Here is an 18,052-nt window from a genome sequence, read left to right on the forward strand (position 1 = left end):
TGGTGCCTGTTTTTCATGGGGATACATACATTTGCTGGAGCACAGGTTAGGCAGGGCCACAGAAGCTAGAGAAGGACTGTCAAAGAAAACATAAGCAGGTGGGACTCCCCCTCTCCCCAACAAACTCTTAGCCCCTCAAGATGTACCATAGTCTGCAATCAGACTCTTGGTCCCTAATCCAGCAGTCAGAACCATTGAGACAAATTACCTCCTTAGCCCTTACAGATGTGAGAAAGGCAGAAACCAGGTGCTGCAGTTCTGTGTGAACAACACGCACCAGGCTTCATCATGCTTCCCCTTCCTTCCTGCACCATGACCCAGGTACACTCACATACTCTTTCAGAAGTCTTACTCAACATCTACAAACACTGTGTACTCTCTGTGTACTGGAGATACTGCAGTGAAGAGGGAGACACAGTTCCAACTCTCCTGTGAACAATCAATGAGTGACCAGATAAAGCAAAAAGATAATTTTAGATAGTAAATGCTACGAAAAAGAAGGGTTGGGGCCGGGCGCGGTGGCTCATGCCTGTAATCCCAGCACTTTGGGAGGCCGAGGCGGGCGGATCACAAGGTCAGGAGATCGAGACCACGGTGAAACCCCGTCTCTACTAAAAATACAAAAAATTAGCCAGGCGCAGTTGTGGGCGCCTGTAGTCCCAGCTACTCAGGAGGCTGAGGCAGGAGAATGGCGTGAACCCGGGAGGCGGAGCTTGCAGTGAGCCGAGATCGCGCCACTGTACTCCAGCCTGGGCGACAGAGCGAGACTCCGTCTCAAAAAAAAAAAAAAAAAAAAGAAGGGTTGGGTGGAGAATGTAGTTATTGCAGCAGCTTAAGTAGGTGGCTGGGGAAGGCTTCTCTGAAGGTGTATCATTTGGATTTAGATCAGAAAGATCAAAAAAAAAAAAAAAAAAAAAAAGCTAGCTATGTGACCCATCTGTCCATCCATCCTTCCTTCAATCCATCATCCATCTACTCATCTAATCATATAGTCAGTGATTGATCTGGTACTTCCCTTGAGCAAATCCATGGGTGCTAAAAACTAGGGAGACAAAACCACAACTCAGCATAGGATTTGTGGCCAAAGAGACCCAGGTTGAATTTTGAGCTAGCAATCCAGAATATCTTTGGATCTCTATCAGCCTCAGTTCTCCATTCTGGAAAATGCGACTAATATTACTGACATTGGTTTAGGAGTCATCACTGGCTAGGATAAAATATTCAGAGGGGCAGAAATTCTACCCTAAAAAATACATCCGTGTTCCAGTTGGTTTCATCTTTCCCTGTTTAAGATGCTGGTGCCAGTGACTGGGGCCAGAGAGCCTTCTCCGGGCACGGGGTTAGCTTATCTTTAGGGCTCTCCAAGTCCTCTTCTCCTCCATCTCCAACTAGAAGTGTCAGATAGTAGAGCAGAATCTGGCCAAGGGAACTGCAAAATACAATGAAATGTGACAAGACCTGGCCTCTTACCTCGGAAAACTGAAGCCTCCCAAAGTCGCTGGGTGGGCTTGCGATCTTGAAGACTTTTTTTGGCATCACCCAGGTCTCCAGAGTCTCCAGTTTGCTCACGGCCAGATTGGTAGCATGATGCTTGATCAGAAAGCCCTGGAAGCGGTCGGCAAGGAAGTAGAGGTGGACTGATGCTGGGTGGCCCATTGGGTAGTACCTGAAAACACAGGCGCTCATGGGTTAGGGCCCAAGGTGTGTAGGATCACAGTGAGGCTCCCCACCCACCAAGCTAGTTTTGTTCCTAAAGCAGTCCCCATTGTGTACAGTGCCTACCATTTTCCTTGCATCTGTCTGAAAGCTGCTCCCTATGTATCTATGATCTCAATGACTAGGAATACTTTTTTCTTTTGCTGATTATAAATGAAAACCATGCTGACTGTAGGAAAGTACAACAAAGAAAGTAAAATGACTACTTTCCATGCCTCTTCCCATACATAATGTCAATTCACAGATATTGAGTCCTCTGGTGCTTGGTACTGGGCAGTGAAAATGGGGTGTGAACACTGTCATGTTGATGGATTTCCCTTTGGCCTTATTTCCTATGCATCTATTTGAATAAATACTACATAGTTGGCATCTATCTATCCTAGCTATTATTCTGTCTTCTTTGTATAGGATTTCCTGAGGATTATCACATCTTTGAAAAGTCTCTGAAGACATGGTTTTGTATGTGTTGATACTTGGTGTTTCATCATCGTTAATACCAGATTTTATAAAGCAAGTTCCCTATCATTGGATGATAACTCTAATTTTTTGCTTCTCTAAACAGTGCTGCATTCAACATCTTTGAGCAAAACCTTTCATTTGTCTCGCCTCTGTTTAAATCTCCGAGGCTCTTCGTGTCTGCAGCTTAACTGTTGCGGAAGTACTGATTTATTCTCTCACAGTCCTTACCACTCACACTGGTTATCATCATTAACAACGATTGCCAATCTGAGATAAACACACATGCAAAAGTGGCTTGTTGTTTTAAAATGCATGTCGTTGATCCACAAAAGCTTGCTGGCTGAAAGGGACAGGGTAGCGAAGCGGCGATGTCCAGAGAAAAGGGGGAAGCAGAGAGCAAAAGAGGAGAACCTTGGAGGAGCCCACCTTGGTATCTTTCCTACTTGTCAGATAAAAAGCTGCCGCTTCTGCAATGTGTAAATTGCACAGCATTAAGAAGGCGCTTGTGGATCCTTCATAACAGCATTTCACAAATCATTGTCCCTGCTCAGCTAAACGCAGCCTTCCCTCTGGTCCTGATCTGCAGTTTTAAGTCTTTATGTCCAATTATAACAGTTAGGGAAGCTGCCGTCTTGTGTTCACACATCTCCTGAAATCATTGCCTTGTTACTGGATTGCCTTCCAGGGGGCATGGAAAAAAAAATGAAACTTGAACAGTCCTCAGATTGTTTGCTGGGCATTCACAGTTCATGCAAACCTGTTTTAAATCTGGACTTTGGGAGTGGACAGTCCAGGGATTGTGCTGTCACTCCACCACTGCAGCAAAATCTAGGCAGGGCTGTCACGGAAAACCTCCTATGATGACAGAAATGTTTTATTTATTTTTGAGACAGAGTCTCCCTCTGTCACCCAGGCTGGAGTGCAGTGGTGTGATCTTGGCTCACTGCAACCTCTGCCTCCCGGGTTCAAGCGATTCTCCCGACTCAGCCTCCCGAGGAGCTGGGATTACAGGCATCGGCCACCATGCCCGGTGATTTTTTATATTTTTGTAGAGAGGAGGGTTTCACCATGTTGGCCAGACTGGTCTCAAACTCCTGACCTCAAGTGATGCGCCCGCCTCGGCCTCCCAAAGTGCTGGGATTATGGGTGTCAGCCACTGCGCCTGGCCAAAAGTTTATTTCCACGGGATTTGGGGGGAACAGGTGGTATTTGGTTACATAAGTTCTTTAGTGATGATTTATGAGATTTTGGGGCCCCCATCTCCCAAGCCACTAGCAATGTGCTACTGCTGAGCACTTGAAATATGGCCAGTGTGACTGAGGAACTGAATTTTAAATTGTATTTAGTTTTAGTTAATTTACACTGAAATAGCCACCTGTGGCTACCGTATTGGACAGCAAAGATATCGTCAGGAAAGAGCCAGTGGTCGCCCGCATTCATGTCCCCAAATCTCCCATCTCCTGTATCTTACGCTCTCTTCCATGTGACTTTGCAAGTTTCCTTGTACCTAGGAGGCAGAACCTGTTTTTCTACCTCTGGAATCTTCTTTGGACAACAGGCAGTGGTAGAAGGGCTGTCCTGTCAGTTCTGAGGCAGGGCCTCAAGATGCCTTGCACATTTCTGTTTGCTTTCTTGCTCTCTTGAGGTCACCATGAGAGTATGCCTGGGCTAGCTTGCTGGAGGAGGAGACATTTGAAACAGCAGAGCTACCCTAGTTGTCCCAGCTGAAGCCATCCCAGGCTCAGGCAACTATTCCCAGCCAAGGACCACAGAGCCACTTCCCGACTTGCAGTTGGCTGCAGATACAGGAGCAAGGCCAGCCCGGACTGGGAAAACTGTCCAGCTGATCTGCAAACTTGAGCGTTACATAAATGCGTATTGTTTGAAAATACTGATTTGGGAGTTGTTACACTCCCATGTGTTATCATGACAGTAGACACGTAAAGCACTGCCAGTGTGTTCTGTGAAGTGGGTGAAGCAGGAGAACTTGCTGTCTTTGGAGTCAAAGGAAGAAAGTGTTTCCGGAAAGCAGCAGTCAAAAAAAATGTAGAAGTCAATCTTTGATTACTTGCCTCCCTTCACTTTCTTTTCATTTTTTGAGATGGAGTCTCAAAAATGACTCATGGAGAGTCACCCAGGCTAGAGTGCAGTGGCATGAAATCGACTCACTGCAACCTCTGCCTCCCGGGTTCAAGCAATTCTCCCTGACTCAGCCTCCTGCATAGCTGGGATTACAGGTGTGAGCCATCACACCTGGCCCCTTCCATCCTCTATTCTCCTTATACACTGCCAGAATCCTGGTTCAAGCCACCATCATGTTGTACCTGCGCCTCTGCAGCAGCTTCCTTAACTGTCACCCCCTCTTACTTTTGCCCACTATAACCTGTTCCTATAATAGCCACATTCATCGTCCCCCACTTAAATGCCACAAGCACCTTGCTTCGTGCTTGCAATAAAATCCAAACTCCTTACCTGGTCCACAAAGTCCTGCCGCTTTCTCTAGCCTCCTTTTGTTTCCAGCTACCCTAATCTACCACCTTCTGGCCACTGGGACTTTATTTTGGATTCTTGAACAAGCTACGCTCATTGCTGCCTCTGACTTGTCATTCTCACATGACTTTATCTTCATTTTTTTGCAGAGCATTTCCCCTTATTGATCTTATGTTCTGGTTTACCTGTGCTTAGGTACTGTCTCTCTTTGCACTAGAGTGGGAGGGCTTTGAGGTCACGGGCCTGGTCAGCCTGGACCAAGACTGAATTCTCTGTGCCTAACACACGGTAGCTGCTCAATCAGTACTTATTGAAGGAGTGAAAATTCTAGAAGGATTTTCTCGTGAACCTCATGCTTCTAAGTTACATTTACAGTCCCTGTAACCAAGGAGTGAACACAAAGCCCTCTGATGCCTCATCCTGACTGTATTTGGTATCTAAGTAATGACAACCGTTCATGTCTCAAAACAGAAAAATAATCAAGATGCCATATAATCATCTACAGGAATGCAACCAAAGTATTCATCTGGCCCAAAGGTGTTTTTCTTTCTTATTTAAATATGAAGAGCACTGAAAAAAAATCAGATTTGGCTGGCAACTCCTAGTCTGCATTCCCACGGAATGTAGTGGGGGTTCAGCACCACAGACCTCCAGGTTCCCAAGGTCAGCCCACCCTACAGGGGTCACACTGAGTTAAGATTCTAGTGCTTTGTTCCTGACCCTGGAGGGCATTCGGGGACCTGTAATTTATTTCTGGATGGTGGATGACAAGCAAACTTTATTTTCTTATTCTCTCAATCTGCCATTTCAGAAATTTCTGCAATGCACATGCGTTACTTGATAATGAGAAAAAAAAATCAATAAACATGATTTAATGAAAGGTTATATTATGGACTGGAAAGGCACAATTTGCCTAAACTATCCAGATAAAATGAGGCAAAGTTTCCACTTGCCGTTTTCTCACATGCCCCAGGGCTACAGGGCTAGGAATCCATTGCCTTCTGCCTTTTGGGATAAGGGTCTTTTGTCCTGATTTATTTTCAGGCTCCTATTCATAAATACATTGGCTTTGCCCATAGCAAGGCACAACAGTTCCATTACAATAAAAAACGAGGTGGATGCCAGAGGATTCCTGGCTTGAGGCAACGTGACAGCTCACTTCACTCCAAAACGAGTACCAGGAGAAACTTTCAACAACCCTAGATAAATTGGGGGTGTCTTTTGGAATTTCCTGTAAGATCATTTACCTTATACATTCTAGGAAGCCTGCGACTGTAATTATTATGGAACGACATTTGCCTTCCAAGTGTCAGGCGCTGCACTGTGTTCTGGGGATACTTGCAGGGATTCTGCCTCCAGACTAGCAGCGGGGAGAGAGACTCCCCCCAAGATACACACATGAAGGTGAAGTCCCTGAACCACTTTCAGCTTGGGAGATGGTGGGCGTGGGGTGAGCTATTTTAATAAGTGTCATAGAGGAGCCTGGTCCTTGGATGGCTTGGATGGCTTTGTTGACTCGAGAAAGATTGACTGTGCAGTGGGAGGCAGTGAGCAAAGAAAAGCACAGGGGGAGAACGAGGAGTTGTTACCATCACACACAGTAGGTTCACTGTTGGCTGCACTGCAATGGCAACTGGCAACTAAGATACCAGCAATGACCTGAACCCCTGAGCAGTTAGGGAGGCCAAGGCGGGCGGACCACCTGAGGTCAGGAGTTCGAGACCAGCCTGGCCAACATGGTGAAGTCCTGTCTCTACTAAAACTACAAAAAGTAGCCGGGTGTTGTGGCATGTGCCTATAGTCTCAGCTACTTGGGAGGCTGAGGTAGAAGAATTGCTTGAACCTGGGAGGTGGAGGTTGCAGTGAGCCGAGATGGCACCACTGCACTCCCGCTAGGGTGACAGAGCAAGACTGTCTCAAATATAAAGGATTAACACTGTATAGCTCATTAGGTAGTTTTTGATGATTATCTCCTTTAAACTTCACAACACCTTATGATACAAAGATGATGGGTACTACTCATTTCACAGATGAGGAAACCGAAGCCCAGAGAGATGAATGCGCAAGGTCAATAGCCTGTAATCAGAGTTTAAACTGCAGGTCCTAGATTCCTAACCAACACTAGTCTACGGAGAGAGAAGCCGAGGGATGGGAGGAGGTGATGGGACAGTGTCACAGTCCTGCAGAAACCTTGCTGGCCAGGGACAAGACACCTGCCTGTGTTTTCAGACAGTCAGTGAACTTTCTTCTTCCCCCGAGCCCCGTCAGAAACTGAAGATGCTAGGTTGTTTAAACAAACAAGAAAAAGAAGGAGAGTGATTAAGGAAATAATCAGAAAAGAGAATGGGAAAAAAAGGGATTTCTGCGAAAAGATATTCATCAGAACGTTGTTTACAATGGCAACAGTGAAGGGCCGGATTAAGCAAACTCTAGAACTTCTGCTCAGTGGAATACTAGAGGCATTAAAAAGAATCATTATCGTTGCGGAAGCTACAGAGCAGCGTGGAGAAATGGGGGCTAAGAGTATAATGCCAAGGGAAGAAAACAGGATACCCAATTCTTGGTGCAATTATGTAAATATCCAAAATGCATATTGCTTCAGAACAAAAGAAAAGGGTACACAACATGAAAGGCTTGGCTGGCTTAGGGAAAGAGACGGGAGGAGAAGGGATTATGTTGAATTATTTTCCTACCTCCCCCTCTTCTTTCCACATCTTCTAGAACGCTCTTTCCTGAAGTGTCGGCAGGTAGTGGTAGGTGAGACGATTGTAAGGGGTGGCTGAGAAGTTTCAACAATAGTTCTGCCTATTAATTTTCTTTGTGATATTTTTAGGTGTGATGACATTATGGTGAATGTGTTTCAAAGAGTTATTTTTCAGAGATACATTATTAAAATATTGATGGCTGAAATGATAGGATGTCTGGGATTGACTTCAAACTGATCTGGGAGGAGGCGGAAGGTGGGTGAAGATGAAAATGAAACAGATGAAACAAGATCAGCCCTGAGTTGGAAATTGTCGGGGCTGGGTGATGGGAACATGGGGTTCCACTGTTCTATGTTGTACATCTTTGACATTTTCCATCAAAAAAAGTTTTGTATATTCGTGGCTACCTTCCACTTAAGACAAATGCTTCATATGGTATGGTGACATAAAGCTTCCTGCTACAGTATATATATGTAGCATGAAGAATGAGTAAAATCATTGGGTACATAGGATATCTGGTATCTGAGAAAGTAAAGCACAAAGTGTGGCAATGGCTTGGATTGGAAATGCCATGCACGCTAGGAGGGTGGCGTTAGATGAATTTTGGGCAAAGGAAGACAGAAAGTATAGGGTGGCACTGCACTGCAGATCCCTAAAGAGGAGGAAGGGCCCCCGCTCTGCACCCTGAGCCTCCTCCTGCTTCTCAGCTCCTCTCCCTGCATCCCATATAGGACTCACCGGCAGCTGTTCTCCCCATCCGTGTGCAGGGATGTCTCGGCCCGTCGAAGACCCAGGCGGGCAAAGGAGTGGTACAAGGTGAGTGTCACATCGCTCAGGCTGTGGATGCCGTCAGGCTCGTCGTAGACATTCTCCCAGTAGGAGCGGAGGCCCGGGGTACCTGCAGGGTAGTTCCCGTACAGGTAATAGTCCAGCTGCCCAATGATTTCCTGATTCACCACAGCTTCGAACTTGCGGGCAAAGAACGTAGGCCGGGCTGTCTGCTGTACTCATGGGATTAAAAAAAGAAAAACCAAATCAGCAAGTGCTGGGGTTGGGGGGAACCTGCAGGCATATCCTGTGGTTAGAAGCAAAGCTCTGCTGGATCCATGACACTTTTTGCACTTCTGTGTTCTCAGTTTCAACATCTGTAGAATGGGTTATAATAAGGGTGTGAGGAGGGTTAAATGAGTTAGTCTGTGCAGAGCATCTAAAGCAATAAGCATCATTTAGATGTCTGTTAAATGAACTAAATTTTAGATGGTAATAGCTGGGATGCATCTCAGACATCATTTAGGTAGAGGTCACAGGCTAGTAATCTAGGGCAAATAGGTATTTTAGCTGGCCATATTTAAAACATGAAAGAATTCACAGAAACTCTTTTGGCTTCTCTTTAAACAGCAATAGATCTGGCAACCCCAGGCCTATACACCATGTGGTAACAACTGGTTAAAGCTGAATGGCAGCTGTTCCTTTAGACAGCACCTAGATTTTTCTGCTCACTGCAGTCTCCACCATGCCCTATTGCCTCTTTGGTATTTCAGCCAACTTGCAGACTCACAAGATTCAGAATCTCTGGGACTTTGAAAAATTCAGATTCCAGGCCAGGTGCACACCTGTAGTCCCAGCTACTCAGGAGGCTGAGACAGGAGAATCACTTGAACCCATGAGGCGGAGGTTGCAGTGAGCCAAGATTGTTCCATTCCACTCCAGCCTGGGTTACAGAGCAAGACTCTGTCTCAAAGTAAAAGGACCTACTGAGTCAATAGCTCAGGAGTGTAGCTAAAACATTAAAAAAAAAAAAAAATTCCCAGGTGATTATGATTCAAACTCTCAAGGAAACAGGCCCAGAGACAGTAAGAGACTTACCTGAGAACACACAGCAAGTCCTTGGCAGAGATGGGATGAAGAGTCAGGGTCGAGGGTTAAAGAAATACTAAGCACCTGTAATCTACGAGGTTTTATACTTTATATTCAGTAAAAGGCCAGACAGTAAATATTGAAAATAGCTTTGAAACCACTCAACTCTGCTTTTACAGCATAAAAGCAGCCACAGACAAGAAACTAAATAAATGGGTATGGCTGTGTTCCAATAAAACTTCATTTACAGAAGCAGGCAGTGGGCTGACTGTGGCCCCCAGGGCTAGAGTTTGCTGACCCCTTGTGCAGGGCTGCAAAAACAAATAAAACACAGGCCTCTCCCTGGAGGAGCTTATTACAGTCTAGTGTTCATTATTGACCTAAATGTGGGTCCAGCCCTGTTTTCATGGTGGTAGATTAATAGCAGCAATAACTACTGACCACACACAATATTCAGGGCAGTGCACTTATATAATTGCCTCTCATTTTCCACATAATTTGGCAAGGCAGGTATTAAGATTTCCATTTTACAGATGAGAAAACTGAGCTCAGAGAGGCAAAGCGGTAGGTACAGACTCACACTCCAAATGCATGACTCCAAAATCTAAGCTTTCTCTACTGCATCACTCCAGGATTGAGGCAACTTCGTACCCTTGGTGTTATTCTAAACATCTCATCGCCAATCTGCTTCAGGCAACCTCTCTGTGGTGGGTTCCTTTCACAGTAGCACAGTGGAGAGTTAGACCACCTGAGTTCAAATCCTCATTTGGTTACTGTCTAGCTGTGCAGGTGAAGTCACTCAAACTCTCCAGGCCTCAGCCTCCTTAAAATGGGTTGCTAGCATAGTGTCTAGCACACAGTGTAGGCTGATATTTGATTATTATCACTAGCCCCTTGTTGCCAGGAACCCATGTAGGGGCAGAGGACTGGCCTCGGGGGCAGGATAAACTCCTTTCTCTGCCTGCGATTCTGACCATAGCTGGATCTTCTAAAAGGGCATGTTGCTATATTTATTATTCTTTCTCTCCAAGTTCAAGAACTCTGAGTTCCTTACAGGCAGCAGTGTCTTCACTCTAGCTCTTGGGGGATACTCTTAATCTTTGCTTGCTGTGAGCACATGAAGCAGTCTTCATCAGAGGCTACAATGTCCCCGGGATGCCGGGCTAGGATACAAATGCTGGTGCCTGGGGGAGTGTGGGGCTCTGGGAATCACCACACGGAGGTTCTGTGCTCCAAGTGAAGATTCTCTGCAATTAGGACAGTGAGGGACAGGTCCTCTCCAAAGGTGGGAATTCATTGCATAGGTCAAACATGAACAGCATCCCAGTCACACATCAGGGGCACCTCGGCTGGGTTATGAGCTTGGCACTGTGTCCCTGCCTTCCCTGTGTCAGTGGTTTGGGAAATAGCTATACCATCTCTACACGGTGGCTCTAGTGACCTCAGAGTGATTCGTTTAACCATTTAGGGGCATTCACATTTGTGCTCTCTGCTGCTAGGTGTGGGGAGGGGTGGAGGAAGAAGCCACCATCCTGGCTTGGAGGGAGCAGAGCAGGAAGGGGTGCCCATCTTGGGGCCACTCTCAGGGCTCATGGTAAGTGGATGACCATTCCCCACCCTCCTGCTCTGCCCTTCCCCAGAACAGTAAATTGTTAGGCTGCCCAGAGACAGCTGTAAAGGGAATAATGTTCTACCTCTTGTTACTCTTTCAAGTATACAGAACACAATGGTTTCCAAACCTGGCTGCTCCTCAGAAAAGTACAATTCATTGAAAATACAGAGTCATCAATATCACTGGAGATCAGTGATTCTCAACCAGAGGTGCTGCTAAACATCCCACCCAGGCATGGGACAGCACCTCCTAACAGGATCATCTGGCCACAATGGCAAGAGTTCTGAGGTTGAAAAGCTCTGCCCTAGATATACTTAAAAGCATATTCCTGGGTATAAATTTAAATATTCTGGGAGATTCTGACGAAAAGGCAATAAAGAGAGGATGACATGCATATGGCCTTTGGAAACTTTTTTTTTTAACCTTTCCGTGCCTCAGTTTTCATATCCCTAAAATGGAATAATAATATGAAAGGTCAGTTGCTTTTGGGTTAATGAGTCAATGTGGTTAGAACAGCCCTGACCTAGAGTAAGTGTTCAATAAACATTGGCTATTGTTGATGCTGTTACTGTTATTTATCAACAGCCAGGTTTGGCCACCATGTGGTAAGATGACCTGTAGGTCTGGCCTTGGATTTCTGCAGAGGTTTGTTGGAAAGGCATCATTTAGGAGGTTGGCAGGCCAGGAGAAAGTCTCACCTGGAAGCGGTGGAAGTCCTGTGGCTTGAAGTCATTGGGGGAGCAGCCGCACCAGTCCACGATGTGCTTGTACTGGCACTTGCAGCCCAGCTTGCGATTCCAGTTGGTGATGCGCAGGTTGTTGTCCACCATGGTGTCGCAGTGGGGGCTGTTCTCCAGGACCGTATGGAAGAAGGACTGCAAGGGAGAGAGGGGCCTAGCCTGAGACCTCTCCCAGCCTCCCACAAAGGGACTGGGGTGGGAAAGGGTGAACTCTTGCTCTGAGTTCATGTAAGAACTGGTTGTTTTAAAGAAGCTGGGCTGCTTTCTGTACAGCTTGCAGAACCACAAGCCAAATAAACTTTTCTTTATAAATTACCAAGCCTCAGATATTCCCTCATAGCGATGCAAAAATGCGTAACACAACTACCCGACATTCAAGGGACTCTTATGTTCTCTGCATGCATTTGAGGTCAGCTGCCCATGTGGTCCAACTCAGAGTGCAGGTGGATGCTCTGTCCAACAGATTATGTGAAATCAAACGGATTCAAGTCTGAAATAGTTGGCTAACAAAGACTAGTGATCTGGAATTTCACCCCGGGGCAGGGAGACCAAATTGATGGTTGCAATAGACCCAGGGCTTCCTGCATTGCAGGACTACAACATAGGGAAGGGAGTAGGTGGGGCTGCTTGCTGTCCATGGTACTGAACCAGGTGCCATATATTCTCCCTAACCCCAAGACTCTTGGCCAACCTTTTTAAGGGATCTAAGAGGCCATGTTGGATCTGAAAAGAAAAACTAGAGGAGAAACAATCACTGGAGTACTTGAGAGATTGCCAGAGAGTGAGAGAAAGATTTTTATAATATTTCTTATAATATTTCAACACTGTTTTATGACAGTCCCAGGCAAATATACCTCCTCCCTGTTCTCTCTCCCTAAGGGAAGCTGTTGGGGAATCTGTGTCTGCCTCTTATAAGTTTATGGGTACGGTCTTCTGATATCTTCTAAACCAGTCCTCTTGAAGTGGTCTGGGAGAATGGAGGGAAGGCAGAGATGCAGGAGGTGGGACTGAACAGAGACCCTGGAGTACATGCGCTTGTGTGTGCTGGGGCCGGGGAGGGGCAGAGGAAGCACACACGGAGCTTTGGTCACCAGGATTGAGGTGATGTCTTGATTAAAAATAGCCAAACTCCCAAACAATCTCTTCTAAATGGATGGGTGGGTAAATGAGGCTCCACCCACCACCCCCCGCTGACCTTCCTGTGACGGTAAATGGCATGCCCATGAACCTGGATTTTAAGCTCGAATTGCCTTCAAGCCCAGGGAGGCATATATTCTCCATCAAGCAGTGGGGAAAGTACCCAATCACCAATTGCCCTGTGTCCTTTCATAATGATACAGAAATTCCCTGCAAGATAATGGATGAGGAGGTTATCAGAATTGAGAGAAGAGGTGATTTTTGCTGAAATAGGATTAAAAGCTGATTACTTAACATGTGTGCAGAATAGTAAAACCTGGCCCAGTGATGACAAGCTCATCATCCCTCTGGGTGACCAGGACGCAGTCAGCCCTCCCCGGAGGTTGGCACTGCCCCAGACACAGGCAAGAGATGTGCTGGGTGTCTGGCCTGCAGAAACACACGTAGCCTATGTGGTCCAAGGAAGGAACAAGGGACCATTCATGGGAAATGCCATAGATGCAACAGAAATGGAACCAGCTCTGCACTTTTCTCAAGCTGGTTTGGAAATGAGGATGCAATCAACCTGGAGGTCAGGAAGACGAATCTGGAATCCCTCAGCCCAGCTCTGACCAGCAGGCAGCTATGGGAATGTTAGTGGCAATCCTTCAGAACTGGATCCCCTCCCCACTTCTAGATGGGGCTGTTTTAGAATACTCTGGATTAATGGAGTATGACTCATGAAACCAACACCCTTTTCTTCAGGGAACGATAGGGCAATATTCAACATGAGAAAAGGGATGCTTGGTGTAAAAAGGTGGTCATTGCATGATTGGTCACTGTGAAGGATGTGTCAAAAGTTGATGTGGGGGCCGGGCATGGTGGCTCATGCCTGCAATCCCAGCAATTTGGGAGGCTGAGGTAGGAGGATCACTTGAGGCCAGGAGTTCAAGACCCACCTGGCCCACATGGCAAAACCCTGTCTCTACTAAAAATACAAACATTAGCTGGGTGTGGTGGTGGGCACCTGTAATCCCAGCTACTCGGGAGGCTGAGGCAGCAGAACTGCTTGAACCTGGGAGGTGGAGGTTGCAGTGAGCAGAGATTGAGCCACTGCACTCCAGCCTGGGTGACAGAGGGAGACTCTGTCTCAAACAAAAAAAAGAAAAGTCGATGTGGGTATGTCCTGAAAAGGTCAGCATTTACAGTTGTGCAGGTTATGTGCTACATACCTTTTAGGGGTGCCGTCAGCATTGTGGATATCAGAAGGGTTTTTAAAATAACAGTTTTCTGGAAAATAGCAGTAAGATTCTTGTTCTAACAAAATCTGTATATCGTGTGATTTTTATGACCAATGAAAGCCAAGTATCTTGAGGAAAAGCTGCCTTTTCTATTTTGCACAAAGACTGTGTGGACTGCTGGTGGTGGCACCGTGTGTCTACTCCACGCAGCCTCTGTGCAGACTGGAGGGAGATCAGGGACCCTGCTAAGACAGCAAGGATGTCTGCATGTGTAGAGGACAATGTAGGTGGACCCAGAATCTCTTTGCCAAAAATTCAGCATCTGCTTTGCCACAAAGGCTAGAACAAGCCCCTACCTTTCTTGGGAATTTTTTCCCAGATACTCACCTCGGCAGGAAGCAGGGTGTAGGAGTAGAACTGTTTCATCTTGGTCACCAGATCGTCTGTGGAGAACGTCACATACTCTACAAACTTCCGGTTTAGCAGGAACCAGTCCGAGCCACCATCCACGGCGATGCCCTCTGGGATCCGCCGATCTCCCAGGCGCCACATGTGAGCGTCGCACTCCAGGAAGAGCCGATCCAGGCCCTGCTTCCGAATGAACCTGGGAGAGAGAAAGCTGCCCTTAGCCCAGAGGTGTCGTGAAAGACAGAACTCCAGCCAGAGTCCAAACAAAACACAATCATAGCGATGACGGCATTTTTTGAGTGCCTGCTGTGTGCCAGGCACTGAGCCAGGGCTCTGCGTGGAGTTTATCAGTTGATCCCCACAAGTGAGGCACGTCACTGTATTTCTCCCTATGAGGCAGGTACTATTTGACCCCCAATTTCCATATGAGGGCACTGAGGCTTAGAGAGCCCAGGGGATTTACCCAGCACAGCCAGATGACAATGATGATCTGCTACAGCTACTCCTTCTCCAGAGAACTTTGGCAATAATCTCCTTATGCCTAGAGGCCTTGGCAGTTTAGTGAATGCAGACTATGGATCCTTATCTCAGAACAGTGCTCTTCGATGCATACGATAAAATATACAGAGTTATGAAACAGTGAATAATAAAAATCCCACCAAAGTTCTGATATATAGTAATGCCTGTGCTTCTTGACTCACACATAATAAACAGGATTACAACATTTTTTAAATTTTAATTTTTTGAGACAGGGTCATGTTCTGTTGCCTAGGCTGGAGAGCACTGGTGTGATCCTAGCTCCCCGCAGCCTCAAACTCCTGGGCTCACGTGACCCTCCTGCCTCAGGCTCCTGAGTAGATAGAACTGATTTTGAAAGTTATTTTTGGAGAGGTGGGATCTCACTATGTTGTCTAGATTGGTCTCGAATTTCTGGCTTCAGGTCCCCAAAGCACTGGGATTACAGGCGTGCACCACCATGTCTGGCTGCTGCTTAAATTTTTTGTAGAGACGGGGTCTCACGATGTTGCTTAGGCTGGCGTAAAACTCGGCCTCAAGCGATCCTCCTGCCTTGGCCTCTCAAAGTGCTGGGATTATAGGTGTGAGCTACTGCATAGGGCCTGGATTACAAAATACATTTCAAAACACTGAATGTATGATTTTATACACACACACACACACACACACACACACATATATAGTTTTTGTTTTTGTTTTGAGACAGGGTCTCACTCTGTAGCTCAGGTTGGAGTGCAGTGGCGTGATCTTGGCTCACCGCAACCTCCACTTCCTGGGTTCAAGTGATTCTCCTGCCTCAGCCTTCCAAGTAGCTAGGATTACAGGCATGCGCCACCTCACCCAGCTAAAATTTTTTTTGTCTTTTTAGTAGAGATGGGGTTTCACCATGTTGGCCAGGCTGGTCTTGAACTCCTGACCTCAGATGATCCGCCCACCTCGGCCTCCCAAAGTGCTGGGATTACAGGTGTGAGCCACCACGCCCGGCCTACCTCCTGTAATTCTGAAGTAGTGGTGAGCATAAATGATATTTAGAGGTATCCGCATCAACTATAATGTGATAGGAAAATAGGTGATTCCTACTGGTGACTGAGTCAGTTACTGCTAACACTACTGTGATTTGTTACCTACATTTAGCTAGATTTCAGTTGAAATTTCACTAAAAAAAGATACCATTTTCTTCTCATCCAAAGTCACAAACCTCTCCTGAATTTTTCCCATGAACCCTAGATTAATAACTCCTACTTTAGGAACTATATACATATAATCATCTTGTTTGGAATTTTGCAAGGCAGGCTGGGCAGAGTTGGCATTTCCTATTTTGTAGATGCAGAAACCAAAGCTGTTCAGGTCCCAGAGCTGGTGACATGGGCGTGTCGGAAGGGTAGACAGAGCTAGAACCAAGCCTTTTGACCCAAATGCTCAGTCCATTAGCAGTTAGCATTCATTGCACACGTAATCATCATTGCCATTACCATCATCACCATTTTCATTATCATCACTGTTACTGCCACCATCATCATCATCATCTCCATCTTCATCATCACCACCACTATCACCATTTTCACATATTATGTGCCAGGTACTGTGCTGGCTCATGGTGGGGGTCAATGAGAAGTAAGGATGATCTCTGCTCCCAAGGAGCTATTTAGATGGGAGCTTACAGTCTCGAGTTGAACCCAGGGATCTTTCTGCTCCTTGAGCCTGCTAGCCCTTACACATGACCAGGACTCTGGACTTTTCAAGCCCTTATAAATAACTCTATCATATGAATGCTTCTCCACACCACCACAGCTTCCTTACACACGTGCCTTCTGGTCATGGATTCTGTATGTGCTGGGAATGATCGTCCTCTTCCTCTCCCCCGAGTGAACTTCAATTCATCGATCAGATTGCAGACCAAAAGTTACTCTCGCAGTCCTTACAGTCTTACAACACTGTGATTTCTTCCACCATCATTGCCATTACCATCGTCACCATTTTCATTATCATCACTGTCCTACCACCATCGTCATTACTACCATCATCACCATTTTCATTATCACCACTGTCATCACCATCATCGTCATCATCACCACCATCACAACCATCATCACCGATTTCAGTATCACCACCATCTTCATTCCCATTATCACTACCACCATCACCATGACAATGAAAACATATGAGCATTATCATTCCAAGGGCTTTATGTGGATTATCTACTTTAACTTTCATGAAAACCCCACAGACAGTACTTTTATTAACCCTGTTTTACATGTGTATGAACTCAGCAACTTGCCATAGCACATTTCTGTGATTACTGTGTACCCTTTCCAGTAGACTGTAAGTTTCAGGTAGCTAGGGTGGTTCTTGTTTTTGCTTATCACTATGTGCCTGGCACACCGTAAATGCTTAGTGAGTATTCGCAGAATGGATAGATACTCAATCCATCAATAAGCAAACGCATGTCCAGCACCTACCACACTCCCAGCCTTGTGGTGGGTACAGTGGAAGACAGGAAACACTATAAACAACAGGCTTTATCTCGTAGGAATTCACAGTCTCACTGCGCAAATGCGATACAGGCACATGCAACCACAGGTTAAATGAGTTTTGAGGAACTTCTGGAAAAATGGGGACTAGAGCAAGGCTGAAAAGCCAGCATGCTGTGGACTTGGTCGGTGGTCAGGAATGGCGTCACGGATGAGGCAGGGCCTGAGTCAGGCTGGGAGGGCTGCAGGGAGGAGAGAAAATGGACATTCTAGACAGAAAACAGACTAATCAGCGGCCTGAGGAGCAGACCAGTTTGGCTTCATTGGGAGATTGCTCTGGGCAGATGACAGACTGGGAAGGTCATACGTTTTTAATAAAGCTGACATCCACACAATGTAAAACAACGAGAGACCAAGAAATGATTTTATGATCAATGGGATCTAAGTGTCTTGAGGAAGAGCTGCCTTTTCTATTTTCCACAAAGGCACTGTGTGGATTGCTACAGGCGGCACCAAGTGCCTATTCCATGCAGGCTCCATGCAGACTGGAGTGGGGCCAGGGGCCCTGTTAGGACAGCAGTGATTTAAAATTAAGCATTTTAAGGTGTACAGTTTAGTGGAATTAGTTCATTAACAATGCTATCCAACTGTCACCCCTGCCTAGCTTCAAAACATTTCATCAGTCCCCAAAAGAACACCCCATACACATTAGGCAGCCACT

General features: G+C 46.2%; 1 protein-coding gene across 1 annotated transcript in view; it reads right to left on the bottom strand.

Moving 5' to 3' along the window:
* The window catches only part of XYLT1 (xylosyltransferase 1), a 369,876-nt gene that overhangs the window by 23,998 nt on the left and 327,826 nt on the right, over nt 1–18,052 (bottom strand). Inside the window, exons 7-10 of the mRNA XM_050774856.1 lie at nt 14,324–14,540; nt 11,538–11,714; nt 8,109–8,371; nt 1,471–1,666 (exon numbers count right to left, since the gene is read on the bottom strand). Coding sequence (XP_050630813.1) covers nt 1,471–1,666; nt 8,109–8,371; nt 11,538–11,714; nt 14,324–14,540 — 853 coding nt within the window. The remainder of the gene's footprint in view (nt 1–1,470; nt 1,667–8,108; nt 8,372–11,537; nt 11,715–14,323; nt 14,541–18,052) is intronic.

The sequence above is a fragment of the Macaca thibetana genome, chromosome 20 (genome assembly GCF_024542745.1).
Source record: "Macaca thibetana thibetana isolate TM-01 chromosome 20, ASM2454274v1, whole genome shotgun sequence".
Taxonomy (NCBI): Eukaryota; Metazoa; Chordata; class Mammalia; order Primates; family Cercopithecidae; genus Macaca; species Macaca thibetana.